The sequence below is a fragment of the Psammomys obesus genome, unplaced genomic scaffold (genome assembly GCF_907164565.1).
Source record: "Psammomys obesus unplaced genomic scaffold, mPsaObe1.curated_primary_1811, whole genome shotgun sequence".
In the NCBI taxonomy this organism is placed as follows: Eukaryota; Metazoa; Chordata; class Mammalia; order Rodentia; family Muridae; genus Psammomys; species Psammomys obesus.
The window spans coordinates 764,300-782,336 of NW_026590061.1; the positions used below are offsets into that span (position 1 = coordinate 764,300).

At 44.2% G+C, this 18,037-nt stretch overlaps 1 protein-coding gene across 4 annotated transcripts in view; it reads left to right on the forward strand.

Annotated features, from left to right (window-relative positions):
* Ipo8 (importin 8) overlaps positions 1-18,037 on the forward strand; it is a 50,454-nt gene that overhangs the window by 4,670 nt on the left and 27,747 nt on the right. For all 4 annotated transcript variants that reach the window (XM_055605676.1, XM_055605673.1, XM_055605674.1 and 1 more), the window contains exons 2-11: positions 346-427; positions 3,658-3,814; positions 6,291-6,449; positions 7,584-7,740; positions 9,602-9,691; positions 11,157-11,251; positions 11,999-12,083; positions 13,998-14,132; positions 14,716-14,815; positions 17,618-17,694. In XM_055605676.1, coding sequence (XP_055461651.1) covers positions 346-427; positions 3,658-3,814; positions 6,291-6,449; positions 7,584-7,740; positions 9,602-9,691; positions 11,157-11,251; positions 11,999-12,083; positions 13,998-14,132; positions 14,716-14,815; positions 17,618-17,694 — 1,137 coding nt within the window. The remainder of the gene's footprint in view (positions 1-345; positions 428-3,657; positions 3,815-6,290; positions 6,450-7,583; positions 7,741-9,601; positions 9,692-11,156; positions 11,252-11,998; positions 12,084-13,997; positions 14,133-14,715; positions 14,816-17,617; positions 17,695-18,037) is intronic.

Consider the following 18,037-nt stretch of genomic DNA (forward strand, 5'->3'; position numbering starts at 1 on the left):
AAACTTATAAACCTAAATTATTTCGATAATATATATTGAAGTTTTAGAAAACTGAATTAAATCTATATTAAAATTTTTCCTATAAAAACTGCTGTTAAAAACATATCTTTTAGTGTACGCCTTTAATCCCAAGACTTGGGAGGTAGAGGCAGGCGGATCTCTGAGTTCAAGGCCAGCCTGGTCTCCATAGTGAGTTCTAGGATAGACTACACAGAGAAACCCCAACTGGAAAAACAAACAAGTAAACAACAAAATTTTTCCATTTAGACAGTAATATACTCTGTAATGGTGCTGTAGCTATTTAGAATGCCCTGTTTTTACAAAGTGTTTTTCTTGTAATTTCAGTCCTACAAGATTATCAATTTTGCCCCCAGCTTGCTCCGGATCATAGTCTCCGACCATGTGGAGTTCCCCGTTCGTCAGGCAGGTGAGCTGTGTTTTCAGGTCACCGCGAGTTACAATGTCTGCACAAGACTCCAACAAGATCATGACAGGCAAGGGGCCAGCATGGCTCCAGGAGGGCCTCAAAGCCCTGCCCTGTTGGGAGAGCCTGGCATTCCGCTGGTGGCTGCTGGGCTTGTTCATGCCTCACACACCCATAGGGCATCACTGATTTGACTCGGGGTGTTCATGAAAACTGTAAAAAGTACCAAGGAGATGCTACAGGGACCACCAGGGGAGCTGAAGGCCTCGGCAGAGGGGTGTGGTCAGTGTCCCCTATCTAAATGTAAGGAACGTCAAGGAATTCCAGTATAATTACAAATAAGTATCTGAAATCTCTTGAAAAACTAGGAAGAACACACGAAATACTTCTGAGGCATAAAAATACTTTCTTTGCTCTTGGAAAGTTTGTTGTAAATAAATACTAATATTTACTAATAATTATCTTTTAGTAATGCTGCTGTTAATCTTAAACAGCTGCATAACCAAATCACCACACAGACACTGGGTTTATTTAGTTAACCTAGAACACAATGCTGGGCAATAGCTACTCCATCTCCTAAACCTCCAAGCCCTCATAGTTTCCTAACATTTAGATTTCCCACATTATACTTGCTTTTAGTGGTATCTTAGGTCCAGTCCATCTCTCCACATAGTTCCAAGATCTCCCCTCCAGCTCCCTCTCCCAGCTCTCACTAAGCTCTCCTCTCTGCCCTTTCTCCTCCCACCCCTTTCCTGCCCTCTAGCTCCTCCCCTCTTTCCTGTTCTCTGGCTCCTCCCAGCTCACCATTGTGTGTAGTTGCTTTATTTTGGCCTGTTTACACAAGAGTTGAGACAGGCTGCTTAGAATGAGTATCACAATGCAATATCCGGATTGAAATGGGGGGAGGGGGATCAGCGTTTGAATGAACAAGGGTAAGCTGTATACATTTCAAAAGAACATTATACCAACAGAAGTTAGTGATGGATGCTGAGTTTTCATGTCTTCACCTGAGTTCTTTTTTTTTGTTATTTTACTATCTTTGCTTTCATCCATCCATTAGTTCCTGCCTCTTTAACATTGTTGTTTCCATTTTGCTTTTCCAATTTTAATAATTTATCTCTCTAACTTTTTTCTTTCTTCTTCTTCTTCTTTTTTTTTTTTTTTTTTTGACACTGTTTCTCTGTGTAACTTTGGCTGTCCTGTACTCACTTTGTAGACCAGGCTGGCCTGGAACTCACAGAGATCTGCTGCCTCTGCCTCCTGAGTGCTGGGATTAAAGGTGTGCAACACCATTCCCGCCTTTTTTTTTCTTTTCTTTTCAAAAAGTGCCAGGAATTGGACTTTGGTTTTAAATATGAAGTTTATTTTTATATCATTGGGATCTTACACAATCCATGGTGTGGGTCTTCCCTTCTTACTCTTACATGAAGTTCAGGTTGGTTTAGAATTCATGGTCGTTCTGTCTCAGCCTCTCAGGTTCTGGGATTAAGGCATACACGACCATGTCCAGCGTCCCTTTTACTATGGCATGATCATTCTTACCCATCACATTATAGAATATAATAATTGCGCTGAGATCAATGAGATACTTAGTTCATAGTTTGGTTTAAATTAATAGCCTTTACACACTCACACTCACACTCACACTCACACACACACACACACACACACACAGACGCTGACATACACACATATTCATGTTTACCATGCTGTAAACATTTAAATTAAACATTAAATTTTCTGAGCTTTTTACTTTATTTTAATTAACTTATTTATTCACTTTACCTGCCAACTGCAGCCCCTCCCTCTCCTTCCAGCCCCCCTTCTTCTGTCTCTCCCCTCCCCCAGCCTAAGGAGCTGCATCAGAACTGAGCATGTCCTCCCCAAGGCTGTAGTGAAACCCTAAAACATCAGAATGTATGCAGGAGGGCTTCTAGGATATCAGGTTCATGATTTACTTAAGTATTTGAACAATACAGGGCATGGTGTTGTATTTTCACTGGGGAAATGCTTTTATCATCTGTTTTAATTTGCATTGAAATTGGGGTAGAAACAACCTTGCTGAGGGCAGAAGGGAGAGGCCGAGCTGAGGAAAAGCTGGGGTGCTGTTCACACTTGGAGAATGTGTGTTTACACTAAGTGTCAACTGGACTGTTTAGAAAGCCTCCTGCTCCTTCTCTTTTATCTATTTGAGACAAGATTTCACACTGTAGCCCAGGCTAGCCTTGAACTGATTATGTGGCTCAGATTGGCCTGAGGCTTGAAGCAGTCTTTCAGTGTCAGCCTTCCCAGTGCAGGGGTTAGAGGTGTGTGTCCCCGTGTCAGTGCATCTCTTCTTGTGCTGTGGAGCTAGCTCAGTGCTTGACCTGTGAGTGTGAGGACCCAGGTCCTGATCCTCAGAGACTTAGATACAGGCACATGGTGGCTTCCTGTCACCATCACTTGAAGGCAGAGATGGGACCCTTAGAGCAAGGCGACCAGCCCCATATGGTAACTTCCAGATCTGTTCAATCTGCCTTGAAAGTGAGTTGGAGGGTGACCAAGGAAGGATTCATGGGCTCCTACTTCCACACATGTGCACACACTATCTCTCTCACATGTGCCCTGAATATACATATATGCACATACCACACACACATATGTAAAAGACAAACAAAACAGTCTTATAGCAGTAATTCAACTAATTTCTTCCAAGATTTTTTGTTCAGTGTTCAAAAGAATAGAAACAAAGTGGTTGATTTATGTATTTTGAGAAACATAGATACAGATTTCTTGAGATTTTTAAGCATATTTAAAGGTGGATGTATATTTCCTTATGAATTATAAATAATAATTCTCTCAAAGGATTAGGTGAAAATTACCAATGCTGTAGGACCACACATACTCCTGAGTGACAGTGCAGGGTGATAGGGACAGGATTGGCAGCACACAGCAGGCAGCTTTCTCCTGATGTCACTGTGTTTGCGCTCAGGCTGAGACATGTACATAGTGCCGTGCTCATTTCTGTGTTGCGTAAAGATGTCCTCTGGCTTGATGAGATCCTGCTGTTCGACCCCATGTCAAACTCTTGAGTTCTTCCTGTCTCCCCTTCCCAAGTCCACTTTTTGCACTTGTAAGGTTTTCCGTCTCTGTTGGGCATTCTGCATGGAAGGCTGATTTAGCCTTGGGTTCTGTGAGGCTGAGTTGAAGTGGGCTTCCTGATGCCAACAGGGCTGTTTTTCTCCTAAACTCAGCTGCCATCTACCTGAAGAACATGGTGACACAGTACTGGCCAGACAGGGAACCTCCTCCAGGAGAAGCGATATTCCCGTTCAACATCCACGAGAACGACAGGCAGCAAATCCGGGACAACATTGTGGAAGGGATAATTCGGTCTCCAGATCTGGTGAGGTAGGCCCTCCCTGTCTGTGTGGTCTAAGGAGGCAGCTGCCCTTGGCTGGGGCTTGCCTGATCTTCTGCTTTGTTTGTGCGTATGTTTTTTTTTTGTTTTTTTTTTTTTTTTTGTGACATATATCCCAGGCTATTCGCCAGTCTACTATGTGACCAAGGATGGCCTTGAACTTCTAGTTCTCCTCTCTCCATTCTCAAGGGCTAGGATTGCAAGTGTGTACCACTATGATTGATTCATACATGGATCTGGAGCTTAAACCCAGGACCTCATGCATTCTGGGCAAGATTTACCAACTGAGCTATGTCTCTAGCCCAGGAAATGCATTTTTTGTTTTATATATTAGCATAGTTGTAGAGTTAAAATTTTGCAATCTTAAAATAGAAGCAAGTTTACCTCAACATATGAGCCAGTAATCATGTTTCCTTTGCAGATTGAGGGGGTGTACAGGTGAAACAGTGGTAGAGGTGAGATTGTTTAATATCAGTTATCAAATGCAACTGTGATGAAAACAGGAAAGGAAAGGAGGTTGGAGGGCAATGGGAGTAACAGAAAGAACAGCATTGAATTACTGTGCAGTTGTTTTTCTTAGCTAGGAAACAGGTGTGTTCACGGAAGAGAAGCGTCCTTCTTCTCATTGTTTGCCCACAGACATTCCCGGAACCTCTCAGAACCGTTGTATGTTCTGTGGAGGTGCTTGTTTCCTGATCTGCAGCATCCAGTGGTTCTACAGCAGCAACAGGGCTCTGTCCATCTTGTGCTTGGCATGGCGTGAGCAGTGGACCATGGGGCCCATTTCAAGATGAAACCCTGAAAAGTGAAAGTTCAGCTTGACTACAGACAGGGTTGTTTAAGGAGCAGCTGCTGGTAGTAGACAAGAGATCCCTGTTTAGTATGAATTGGTCTTTTGTGGCTTTGCTCCATGCCGTAAGGACCCCTGAAGATGTTGTCTGATTTTGTCTAAAAGTGATACAGAGAAAATTGATTTGGTACCATAGGAATTTATAGTATGCTGCTTACTTATTTCCAGTTTTTGTGGACCTAAGCTGTTGAATATTCAACAGAATGCTGGTTTATTATTTATTCTTACAGTTTGGGACCCTGGGCCCGGGGGTGCGGCTCAGCTGGTAGACTGCTTTTCCAGCATGCAGGAGGCTTTGGGTTCAGTTCCCAGCACTGCGCACGGTGGTGTAGATGGTGTGGGGTGGGGCTGCGTGTGTGAATCTCAGTAATTGGGTATAGAGACAGGAGGTTCAGAAGTTTATACTGCACGGGATAGCGTCAGGCTTGGCTACATAAAACCTTCTCACAAATAAACCGCCCACCAGAAATTACAAGTTGGAATCTTAATTTGCCAGGGTAATTTCTCCTCAGATGGCCTTGTGAAGGCATTCTTGGTAATAGCATTGGGAAGCTGGAGAAGGGACATTTTTGTTTCCCCTTTTTTTTCTTTCCAATCTTAATTACATATAAATCCTACTGTAGAAGTGAAGACTGCACTAAGTGTTAGGGGAGAGCATCTTACCTATTCTTTTTCTGTTTTATTTCTTTTGTTGCTTTTTCTTCACTTGTTTCTTTGGCAGTGGTTCCTAGATTTCTTGTTTGCAGAAATTGCCTAGCAAACTCATATTTCTTACACTCTAAGTACAAAAACTAGTGTGTGTTTTCATTGTACTGGCTCCTAATGATGAACTGGCTCCTGATGAGAACTAGGTTTGTCCATTTGATAGGTGTGTGTGTGTGTGTGTATGTGTGTGTGTGTGTGTGTGTGTGTATGTGTGTGTATGTGTACATAGACCTTATACTCAGGGAGGTGCTCCACCAGTGAGCCACACACCAGTCCTCGGCTTGCCCATGTGGTAGAGAGATGTGTATCTGCCTATAGATCTGTATTTGTGTGTGTATGCATATCTATCTCTCATCTGTGTTTGTATAGCTCTGTTTATATTTTTGTGTGTATGTACGCATCATCTGTCTCTGTGTGTACATAATCTGTGTCTTTCTGGTTATCCCTTCTTTCTTTGTGCCTGTCTCTGCCTGTCTCTCTCTGTGTCAAGTTCCTGCCCCCGGTGCCAGCTCCACCGTTAAACATCCAGACGAGGTGCGGGGCCCACTAAAATACTTTTAGGATAAGACTGTTTTATTTATTGAGGGTTCCCCCGCTCTGTTTATTGTCAGTAAACAGCACCGCTGAGAAGGTTCTTAGCAGGCTCACGTTTCTCACCCTGCACGTGTGTGCAGTCAGTTAACAGTGATGCATCGTGTGCCATGTTACACACCCTTAGATGTAGATAGGTGAGCGCCCTAGCTTCTGACAGTACACGCTGGGGTTCACAGTTTGAACTTGATAATGCCAATTTTCTCAACGTTACCCGTGCTCAGTGGTGCCTGCCTGGAGGTGTGTAACAAATACTACAGTTCTTTGGTGGATCGTACTTTAGCTGCTCCCATTTGGGTATTTTCTTTTCCACCTTACAGAGTCCAGTTGACAATGTGTCTCCGAGTGATCATTAAACATGACTTTCCTGGTCAGTGGCCTGCAGTGGTGGACAAGATAGACTACTACTTGCAGTCACCGAACAGTGGGAGCTGGCTTGGCAGTTTACTGTGCTTGTACCAGCTGGTGAAGACCTACGAGTAAGTTCACCTCCACAGGCTGCGAGAACAGGGGGCTGTGGGCTCGGCAGAATTGGTTCACTGTGGAGAACCCCGAGTTCCCTTGCTGCCCTTGCTCAGCGGCACCTGTCCTTTCTGGTGTGCTGCTGACTGCTGAGCTGGTGAGTGACAGGCTCTCTGTAGCTGCTGCTGCAGAGACACGTCACATACAGAAACCAGCTACTTTTCTTCTGTAAGAAAAGGTAGAACGTGTGAAAGTTCTTTGGGATATGTCCATGAACACTGCTGATGAGGTACAGGACTTGGATGGATTTTAAGATCAGTACTGCTTTTGGATGTGCAATCCTGCAGCTTCCCTATGTTTTGAGACAAGGTATCACTTGGTAGATGTAGCTGGCCTTGAACTCACAACCGTTGTCCTGCTTAGTCTCCTGAGTGCTGACTGAAGCCCAAGTAGCTTTCCTCTTGAGGATGATAGTTTAGAAAGTATTTTAGATAGGCAGCAGAAGACGTGAGCTTGACAGCACCTGGGCTTGTGAGGTCTGTTCAGTGTCTTGTCAGGTGGTGTGGAGAAGCCTTCTTCATGCTCTTTACTGTACGCGGTGGCATGTCTAAGCTGGGAGGTCAGCTTTCGCTTCATAGGGTGAATTACGTCTTCATGAAAGTTAACTTAAATACTAGAGACATTCCCGAATAGTCTGGCATCCATTCATCCTCCCTCCCTCCTTCCCTCCCTCCTTTCATCCCTTCATTCCTTCCTTCCTCACTACTGCACAGCGCATTGACCCAGGGCCTTTTTCAGGAGACACAGCCCCAACCCTTGGCATTCTCAGATAGGTTTTGCTTTATGAGTTCAAGCCTTGAAATCATGATCCTCTTGTCTCTACCTCCTGAGAACTGGGATTGCAGGCGCCCAGTTTTGGGCTCTTAAACTAGTCTAAACCTTTTAAGAAAGATTATGTGTCTGCCTGAAACAAGAATTTATTCTCTTAGAGTTTCTTCCAACTTAGAAAATTGAAGCCTGTGTTTTACATGTTTTTGGTTTTATGTGGTTAGCAAGTTTTGTTTTTTTTTTTAACCCATCGTTTATAGCTCAGTGTCTCAATGTGAAGGAGAAATCATCAGCTTTTTTCTTCTCTGTCCTTGCTCACGTAGATACAAGAAAGCAGAGGAAAGAGAGCCCCTGCTGGCAGCCATGCAGGTATTCCTGCCTCGGCTGCAGCAGCAGGTCCTGCAGCTGCTCCCCGACGCCTCCCATTACTCTGTGTTGCTGCAGAAGCAGATTCTGAAAATCTTCTATGCTCTGGTTCAGGTTGGTTCTACGGCAAAGGACAAACATGGAACCTTGTATTTGTGTCTGCCTGGTTTAAGTGTTGGTCATTATTTAGAATCTTAGGTTTTTACCTTATCGCAGAAATTAACTCACTTGGTCTGATCCCTGACTATCCAAGTTTGGTATCTATGTGCTATCTTTCCTGTCTAAAGTCCCAAGTCATAAAGAACCCAGGCATTGCTTGACCCAAAACTTCAGCCTAAAATCAAGGCATCATGTCTGCAGGTTAGCTGCAGTTGTAGGAAGAGATGAGGGAAGCAGGGTCCTTCATCATGGGGGAGTCACATTGGCGGCCTTTTCTTTTCTTCAGCCAACTTGAAGCCAACAGGGCTTTAGTGGCTCATGTTGTGGGAGTGTCCCTGCAGGCTCACAGCGCAGGGAGAAGCCCTCAGGGTGATGCAACAATGGAACTCAGATCAGCCTCATTTTGGTAACTAGTGCTGGCTGAAGACTCTTTGGAGTCTGACCCAGATAATGTTGCTTCAGCCGTATTTAAGCACAGCATAATTTTGGGAAAAGTATTCCGATAGCAGTTAACCCCATGAGTATGACAAACCTTAAGGCATGTTTACACTGAGGCTCTTCTCAGAGTACATATGGCTTTGTCCTGAGATGGTCAGCCTTCCTGCCTCAGCCTCCTGAGTGATGGGAGTACTCGTGTGAGTCTCTGGAGCCGGCCTACAGGTGTGACCTTACATCCCCTCCTCATCACTTGCGTCCCTGCCCTTGAACTTACACAGGTTCCCCACTGGAGGGTGAGCTTTGTGAGACAGTACTGTTGGTACCTCCATTCAGGTGCCCTTAGCACCTAGTGGGGCAGCAGAACAGTGGGCATGGGGGCAGCCCCGTGCAGCCCATGCCACAGTGGAGGTGGGGGTGGGGGAGCCTGAACCACAGTCACTGTGGGTACTGGGCCACAGAGCGGGATTGAACAAGAGCTTTGGATGTGTTTAGGGAGGTGAAGATTTTCATCAAGTGCTTACACTGAAATGTTTGATCCATGAACCCGGAAGGTGGTGACACAGGCCTTTAATCCCAGCACTCGGTAGGCAGAGACAGGCAGATCTCTGAGTTCAAGGCCAGCCTGGTCTACAGAGCGACTTCCAGGACAGCCAGGGCTACCCAGAGAAACCCTGAGTAGAAAAACCAAAAAAGTTTTCTACACGAAGAGACAAGTTGTAAAAATGACTCAAAATGTATGTTAAATAAATGAGACCTCATTGATACTAAATCTTTCTTTTTAAAGGTAGACCAGAGAAACAAGTAATGACATGTATTTTTCTAAATTTAAAAGATTTATATATAAAAACCAGGTGTAGGTTTTATACATGTTTGTAATTCTAGTGTTTTCAAAGTAGAGATGGGAAGGTTAAGATTTATCTATTTATTTATTATTTTTATTTATTTTTTAGTAGTTTTTTTCTTTTATAATTTTTTTTATAATTTATTGAAGATTAAGATTTCAGGGCTATCTTTGGCTCCTTATCATCCCTGAAGCCAGCTTGGGCTACAAGAGACCCTGTTTCAACACATGGATGAGAAAGGAGGCTGTGGAAGTAGCTTGGGTGTGGGAGTGCTTTCCCTGAGTGCGTGAGACCCTGCGGCTCCTACACTCAGGAAGTAGGCGGAGCGTCAGGGAGATGGGAGCCCTTGTCGCCCTCTACCTCCCAGAAGTATATGTTTGATTATGGATTTTTTAAAGTTCAATTTTTGGCTGAGTCCTGGATCATGAATTGCTGTTTTCTTGCTCAGATGTTAGGGATCTGTTGCTTTACTCCCTGACATTAAGCTGATGTCCGAGAGCCGGAGGCTGACTGTTCACTGCTGCTCTGTTTTCCAGTACGCGCTGCCTCTGCAGCTGGTCAACCACCACACCATGACAACGTGGATGGAGATCTTTCGGACCATCATTGACAGGACGGTCCCTCCGGTATGTCGGGCCCTGAGGAGAGCCTGCAAAAACGGATTCACTGTCTAGTCTACTCTTAGGAAAAAAAGAAAAGCAACCTGTTCTCTTATTAACTAATAAAATAATGTAATACATAATTAATAATGTTTACTTTAGAATATAAGCTCAGCAAGAATAGTAAAATAGTAACTGTGTTTAACTTTACTTAAACTGGTTAAAAAATTTTAATTCTTGCTATATATTCCTCTAGTATTTTTTCCTGCATGTATATTTAGAGTTTTACTTCTAAAAATAGTAATGTAGCTATACCCTCATGATTGTTTTTTCACCAAAAAGAAATATAAATATTATTAATACTTTTCTGGCTATAACTTTTTTAAGTTATAGCCACCTTTTTAAAACTGATTTTTATTTTACATTTAAACTTCTTTTTATTGAGTGTGTACAGGTAGGTGGTATGCATGTATGTGAGCACTCCAAGGTGTGTGTTGAGGTCAGAGAGGACTTAGGGTTCTTTCTTTCCACCGTATGGATCTGGGGCTCAAACTCAGGTCATCCAGATGGGTAGTAGGCACCTTTACCAATGCTGGCCCTTGACTGTCCCTAAACTGTCATTTTAATGGAGTGCTCCGTTGCTGGACATTTGGGTAGTCTTAATGTTTAGCTCTTAATCTAAGAATGTCGTTTATAGCCGGGCACGGTGGTACATGCCTGTAACCCCAGCATTTCTGAATGCTGGGGCAGAGGTGGGCGAATCTCTGAGTTGGAGGCCAACGCTACACAGAGAAAAAAAACCAGAAAAAAAAAAAGAATGTAGTTTAGGCGGGGATGGAGTGGTTGCTTCCTGAAAGTGTTGGGCTTTCGACAGACCTTGAAAAGCAGAAATGGTGCTTAGGCATGCACTTTAATAAAGAGTGGCTGCCAGTGCACACTTGGTCCTCAGCCACCTGTCTCCAGGTGAAAGTGCCCCATGATCTGAAGTGGCAACAATAGAGCCTTTTCCGTCTGTCAGATTAACCTTTGTATTCTCACATCTCGATTGGCCTGGAAATGACTTCTGTTCTTTTTGTGTCTGTGTCTTTTACTTATTCATGTATTTGATTGCCAAGGTTGAACCGGCGGCTCTGACATGCTAAGCTCACTGTCCTTCGTTGTCCTTCTCTTCTCCACTGTCCATGTTGGAAACGCTTATTCCAAATTGTAGTCTGCCCGTGTAAGCAGTAGATGGCTCAGTGGTTTTGACAACCGTCTTACCACGTTACACTCAGAACTGCATTGCCCTCTCAGTTCAACATCCGCCTCCCTGAGGATGAGTGTGAACACGTAAACTGGCCAGAAAAGCTTTGCATCACCTACTTCATTCTTAAGTGTGTTCACGCGGCAGTTTTCATTTCATATAGCTATGACTTACTCTACTCCAAAACTGATGCTGTTTTTATAAGTTCTCTTGGGCAGAAGTCTGACTGGGATGCTCCTCTCCTCTCAGGAGACACTTCAAATTGATGAGGACGATCGGCCGGAGCTGGTGTGGTGGAAGTGTAAGAAGTGGGCGCTGCACATTGTCGCTCGCCTCTTTGAACGGTACTCTCACTGATGGTGTGGCCGTCGGCACTGTGCTGTCAGCTGCACCAGAACTGAGTGGCTCTTTGATGCTACACCAAATAGGATTTGGTTTTTTGTTCTTGTCTTTAAAGCACAGAGGTAGCTGGGCATAGTGATGAGTGCTTCTCTCTGAGGCCTCAGGGAAGTGGAGGGCAGAGGGCCAGGGACTTAAAGTCATTCTCAGCTACAGAGTTGGAGGCCACCCGAGCTCTAGGAGACTGGTCTCGGACCGTCAAAAACCAAAACCAAAACCCTGCAGACAGCAGAGTTTTACCAGCTGCTTAAAGTAGGTGTGTGCCCACTGCCCCAGGGAGCAGAGCAGCTGGGCAGCCCTCTCTGGCTGTTCTACTCTGCATAACGTGGAAGGCTTCTCACTTCCTCAGTGGGAAGCTCCCAGTGGGGATTATGCACGAAGGTTCATGTGGAGACTTGGCTCCGTAAGTAGTCAGTTTCATTTTGAAAGCTTTTACTGAGAAACATGTCAGGTCTGCCATTCTTATCCTTTCTAGGAGTTACTGGCTTAGAAGCAAAACGCTTCTGTCCAAAATGGTAACTGTATTTTAGAGTCTAAGCATTCCTTCTGATTCATATCGTATCTTGTGGAAAAAGGGAAAGTGTTAGTTTTATGGCCCATAGGATCCATCTTTCAATAGCTGTATTTAAAGTAGCAAGCATGCTTTGTTTTTAACTTCACAGTGGTTAGATGTTTCCTCTTTGAATTTTAAGGTATGGAAGCCCAGGAAATGTCACAAAAGAATACTTCGAATTTTCTGAATTCTTTTTGAAAACCTATGCAGTGGGAATTCAGCAGGTAATATAAGCTTACACTTTTAAAATAGAAGGATGGCTGTTATTGAGCGCTATTTCTATCTGTCTTAAAGTAGAGTGCTAACAAAGTAACTTGTTGCACACCTGAAGACGAAGAAATGGAGTTTGATGCAGGGCGGCTTAATGAAAATTCAACATCCTCCACCTGCTTTCACCACCTGCCCTTCCTGACTCCTACACTGGAAGGAGGCTCAGATGATGATATGGACCTTGCCAGGGCTAGACTCAGTCTTACGTGTTTCTTACTCCTTTGAGTTTTGCCTTGTGTATTGAGTATTTTTACAATAGGAATAAATTTGTCTCAAGAGTTGTGAACCCCAACATCCACCCCGTCTGTGAACTGCTGGAGTCGTGAAGGGGCCGGTCCTGCAGATCTAAGGCTGCAGGGTCTCTATGACACAGGGCAATGTCAGGGTAGCTGAGAATAGCCCGAGAGAGGGTCCAGTATCGACAGTACAGCAGGAGCCTCAATTGGACCCGTGACTCATTGCGGCGAACGTCTGAAAGACACCCCGCAGCACACTACAGCTTCCATGAGGAGAGTATGCGAAGGCGGAGTGGTGGGGAGATGAGTAGGATGGGGTGCATGATGGGAAATTCACAGAGAGCCAATAAAAAGTTAAAAAAAGAGTAGTCAAGCTCAGATGCTAGTGAAGACTGTCAGTAAGAACATACACACGTCATGGAAGTCGGAGTATTCCGCATAAGGAGAATGTGAAAGCTGCTGGCGTTAATATAGTACATAGTACTTAGCTGTGTCAGGGTTCTTGTAGGAAAGCTAAGACTGCTTACTCAGACATCCGCCCAGGCGTCAGTGATACAGAAGGTGTTTATAGGTTTCTCTCAAATCTCTCAATGATATCATAGTAGGTACTTCAAGACTTAGGGTGAAATGCTTTCAGAAAAGTACTTTGATGTTTACATGAGATATTCTATAGGAAATATGAGTAACTAGTAAGTGAAATGATCTGTCTAGCTAGTCAGAGCAAACACCAGCCTGGTTAAGAAACTGACCAATTATGTCTTTGGCTCTTTTCTGCTGCGGTTAAATTCCAAGAAGTGTCTTGACGTTGATGGCACTTGAAGTGTATTTAGAATTTTCCACTGTTGTTTAAGCATGTGTGTATACACCCATGCATATACTTGTGTTAAAAATAAGTACCCAGGTGGTGGTAGTACATTCCTTTAAACCCAGCACTCAGGGAGGCAGGAGCAGGCAGATCTCTGTGAGTTCAAGGCCAGCCTGGTCTACAAAGCTACTCTAGGACAGCCAAGGCTACACCGAGAAACCCTGTTTTGAAGAACCAAAAAACAAAAACCAAAAAAACAATTCAGAGGTTTAGTTCATTGTTTTCGTGGTCAGAAGCATGGCTTCATGCAGGCATACATGGTGCAAGAGAGAATTCTACATCTTGATCAGCAGGAAGAGAGAGTAACACTGGGCCTGGCTCAAGAATTTGAAACCTCAAAGCCCACCCCTTCGTGACATACTCCCTTTAACAAAGCCATGCCTACTCCAACAAGGCCACAGCTCATAATAGTGCCAGTCCCTACGAACCTCTAGGGGGCAATTTTCATTCAAACCACCACACCAGCCATGGACTAGAACATAGACTTGTTCTGAGTAGCATATATATAGGCTAGAAAAAAAATGCTTAATATTCAGTGAGCTGTCTCTTAGGCTCACTGTAACACACAGACCTATCTGGAAAGTAAAATTCTACTTTCCAGATAGGTCTGTGCTATCTGGATAGCACAGTGTAAGATAGTGCTTCTTACACTATCTCCCCAAATCTGCTTGCATGGATTGCTGTCATGCCTTAAACACTCCTTTCCTCTTTAACACAGTATTTTTTTCTGTGTTCCTCCCACTCAACCCCCACCTATTTTCCTGTAGGTACTACTAAAAATTTTAGACCAGTACAGACAGAAAGAATATATAGCCCCCCGTGTTCTTCAGCAAGCCTTCAACTATCTCAACCAAGGGGTTGTCCATGCTGTGACCTGGAAGCAGATGAAGCCACATATCCAGGTCAGTATTGGTGGTGGCTCTCTAAACCACTGTCGGTTAAGTTAGTTTTTCTAGAGAAAGTAGGTGTTGTTTATATTTACTCTCTAACTTCTAACAATACCTTCTAGCAGTAATTTCTAACAAGTGCAGTCTTACATCATGAAGGGCAAAGCTTAAGCATTTGAGAAGAGAGGCCTTTAGGTCTGTGAGCTGGGAGGATTGCTGTTTGGAAACAAGCAGAAAAGACACAATATTGTCGATGTGTTGATGTGTAGGACTAACGTGGACACAGGAAGCATTTTCAAAATGAGAAATACAATAGCAAATGCAACCCTGGTGGCATTTTCCTTCCACTGGAAATCATGGTGTGTTTAACGTTGATTTGTTAGTGAAGTTCTGTTGCACCGTTTGCAAAAGGAGACCATTTGCTCTTTTCTGCTTCTGCCTCCAGCTTAAGGGTTGCGCCTTTCCGAGTCCTCAGCTGGTACTGCTCTCTCTGCATGTGAACGCAGGCTGAGGAGGGTTACTGTGAACTATGGGAAACTAACGGCAGAGTCTTGTTGGAGTGGCCCATACCTAACTGTTGTGTTCGTTCTCATCTTAGAATATCTCTGAAGATGTGATTTTTTCTGTGATGTGCTATAAGGACGAGGATGAAGAGCTTTGGCAAGAAGATCCATATGAGTACATAAGGATGAAATTTGGTAATTGAGAAGAGTTTTCTCTCAACTGTTCCTGGGTATATAAATACAGCAAAATGTATATTTCTGGGCAGTTCTGCTGTACATGATGAACTCTGAAATTCTGAAAGGTTTGATGTTATTTTGCACCAAGGTGCTTGATGCCTCTGGGTGAGGGAGCTGAAAGCAGCTTTGCTCCTCTGCTCCATCAGAGCCTTGCAGAGCGGTGTGCTGCCCAGGCTGTGTGGCTGTCATGGGGCCACCTTCTCTGTGCTGTGATACCACACTGTGCTCGTGTTCTCGCACATTTCAGAAACACCTCAGCTTGGTTTGCTTCCCTCCTTTGGACTGCATATTCCTCCAGCTAATATGATTTCCTTCATTGGCCTCGCTGTGTGGCCCAGTCCCTTTGGGGGTCTTTTTGGCTTGGATCTTTCTAGAAGCTGTTGAACTGAGTAGGTTGTCTGGTAGTGACTCTGCCTTTCTCTGGGTGAAGCCCTGTTGTTAGCTGTTACTCTGTAAGTCTATATTCCATAGCTGAGATAGGCAAGAGCAGTGTTACCATATTCATTTGCTTTATTTTATATTCTTTTCTCCTTTCTCATTTCACGTTCTCCTGGTTGATTGGCACTAGTGTGCCTTCAGTAATGTTGAAGCACAGAGCTTGTTTAAGATGTGTTGAAGGTACTGTGAGAAGATTGTTTCCCTTGTTGAATCAGGTGTCCAGGGTGCTGAAGTTCAGCTGAGACTCCTGCCTGGGCCTGCACTGTGACGTTGCTCATAGGGCGCAACATCTCTTCCTCTCAGGAGAAACAAGGGAAGGAGCCACGTTGACCGTGTGTTCTCTCCATTCTGTCTTTTCCCTTGACAAGTCGGTGTTCTGCATAGGGTTTGCTTCCCTCTTTCCCTGTGTCTTCTCTGTGAAGATGGTCTTCCTTCTGTTTGTGCCATGTGTGTATGGGTATGTGTGGGTACCCAGGGAAGCCAGAAGAGAGTGTTAGATTCTTAGAGCTGCGGTTATAGGTGATTGTGAGCTGCCTGATGTGGATGCTGGGGAACTGAACTTGGGTCTTCTGGAGGAGCAGCAAGTGTTCTTAACCTCTGAGCATCCCTCCAGCCCTTTGTTAACTGCTCATTCACCCCTCCACTCTTTTTACCTAGCACCTGTTTGTTTCTGTAATGTACAAGGTATTTGCTTAACTTTCCGTAACCTCACATTATTTATTTTTCAGGTATTTAAGAACTGTCACATCTAATAGCCCTGGCATCTTTAGACTGTAACACAACAATAAAAAAATAAGCTCTTTAATGCTTTTGGCCCTCCTGCTATGGTATTTACAAATTCACCAGCTGAGGTGGAGAGGTGGCTCAGTAGCTACAAGCACTGGCTTCTTCTCCAGAGGACTCAGGTTTGATTCCCAGACCCGCATGGCAGCTTACAGCTGTCTGTAACTCCAGTTTGAGGTCTGACACGCTCTTGTGGCCTCGGGGGTATACAGACATGCGTGAAGGCAAAATCTCACATACAATAAAAATTTTTAAATTTACGAGTCTGTTAGAAGAGTGTTGGTAACTTAGGAATAATCGCCGAGGCGCTTTTCCTGTAGCCATTTTCTCCAGCACGCTGAGTGGTTGCTCCAGACGTAGACACTGTGTTTTCGTGTGACCGCAGGGAGAAAGGGACCACCTTCCTGTCTCAGCATGTTGATTTCTATTCATACTGACGGTTTCATTATTGTACTCTGCAATCAGATTGTAGCCAGTTCCCGAGAACAGTGCTTTTCGATTTGTAAACGCTGACCTGGGCTCTGGCCTCGATGTTGTGGAAGCCTGAAGGTGAGGCAGCAAGTTTGTGTCCTTTGCACAGGCGGTTCATGCTCCTTAAGATGGTGATGTTAGCTGTGAGCAGGGTAGGATAAGTGTACTGTGGCAGCAGGGAAGGGCCGGGAGCCCTAATGTGAGGCTGTAGTATAGTGCTCAGCATGGCGTAATCGTGCGTGCGTGCGTGCGTGTCTGAGCCTCTGTGTGTGAATGTGTGTGTGGTGCTTTGGAGAAAGGGTTTCTCTGTAGTCCTGGCTGTTCTATAGCTCACTCTGGAGACCAGCCTGGCCCCTGCCTCCTGAGCTGGAATTAAAGGTGTGTCCCACCATCACCACCACCATTGGCAAGTTTTCAAATTCTCAATGAAACAGTTTGTGAAATCATGGAAGTTTTTATGCTGTTAAGTAGTGTGTAAGTCTTTCAGTCTTTAATACGTAATCCGTTTAGTGCTGTTAAGTGCCAGGTCCCATAGAACTTGTCCCGTGCAGCTCCTCTGCTTGCAGTTTTTGTCCTTAGAGTCCAGTGGTGGCTTCCCCTGCTCACTGGCTGCTGCTTTCCTGTTGCTTGACAGAACAGGCCAGGTGGGTTTTGCCCGTTAGTCACTCTGTGTCCTTTCCCTTTCCCGTTTGTTCTTTTGGCCTGCTTGCTGTAGTAGTCATGTAATCCTTTCTCTTATTCTTGCCATGTAAGTGTCTGTGTTTGATCCTTGCCTCCCTAGAACTGAGGCCAGTGCCTGGCGCATAGAACACTAAGGTTTTGTTGCGTTTAATAGACGTGAAGTACTTTCCTGTGTTCAGGGAGAGAAATGCTGGAGATAATGCTTTTTCATCTTACCACTTGAAAGCACATGGAACTTGCTAAACATGCTAAGTCATACATTAAATAATGCACTAACGCTGTGGGACTGTGACCTTAACATCGTTACACTGTAAACACTGGCTAGGTTTAAAGTCTGTATAATAAAGAGCTGTGTTTTTACTAACAAGATTTATTTTGACATTTTAGATATTTTTGAAGATTATGCTTCTCCCACCACAGCAGCCCAAACCCTCTTGTATACAGCTGCAAAGAAAAGGAAAGAGGTATATAGTCGTCCAGTCATCCTTTCTCCCCATCCCCCACCCCAAATCAGGGTTTCTCTGTGTAGCCTTCACTGTCTTGGACTGATGAGTTCTGCCCCCCCCCCGAGTGCTAGGATTAAAGGCGTGTACCACCATGTCCGGCCACAGTTGTCCTTTTTAAGTTCAAAACTGAAAAGCAGTTTGTTGATTTGATATTCTAGTATGTCCTCGGTATTTGAAAATTTATATAATTACTACTTATATACTGTCACTTTAAGTACTTTTATTTTTGCTGAGGTGAAAGGTTGAAGTATCTTTGATACCTTCTTGAACATATAGTTGATGAATGAAACACAGTAATATA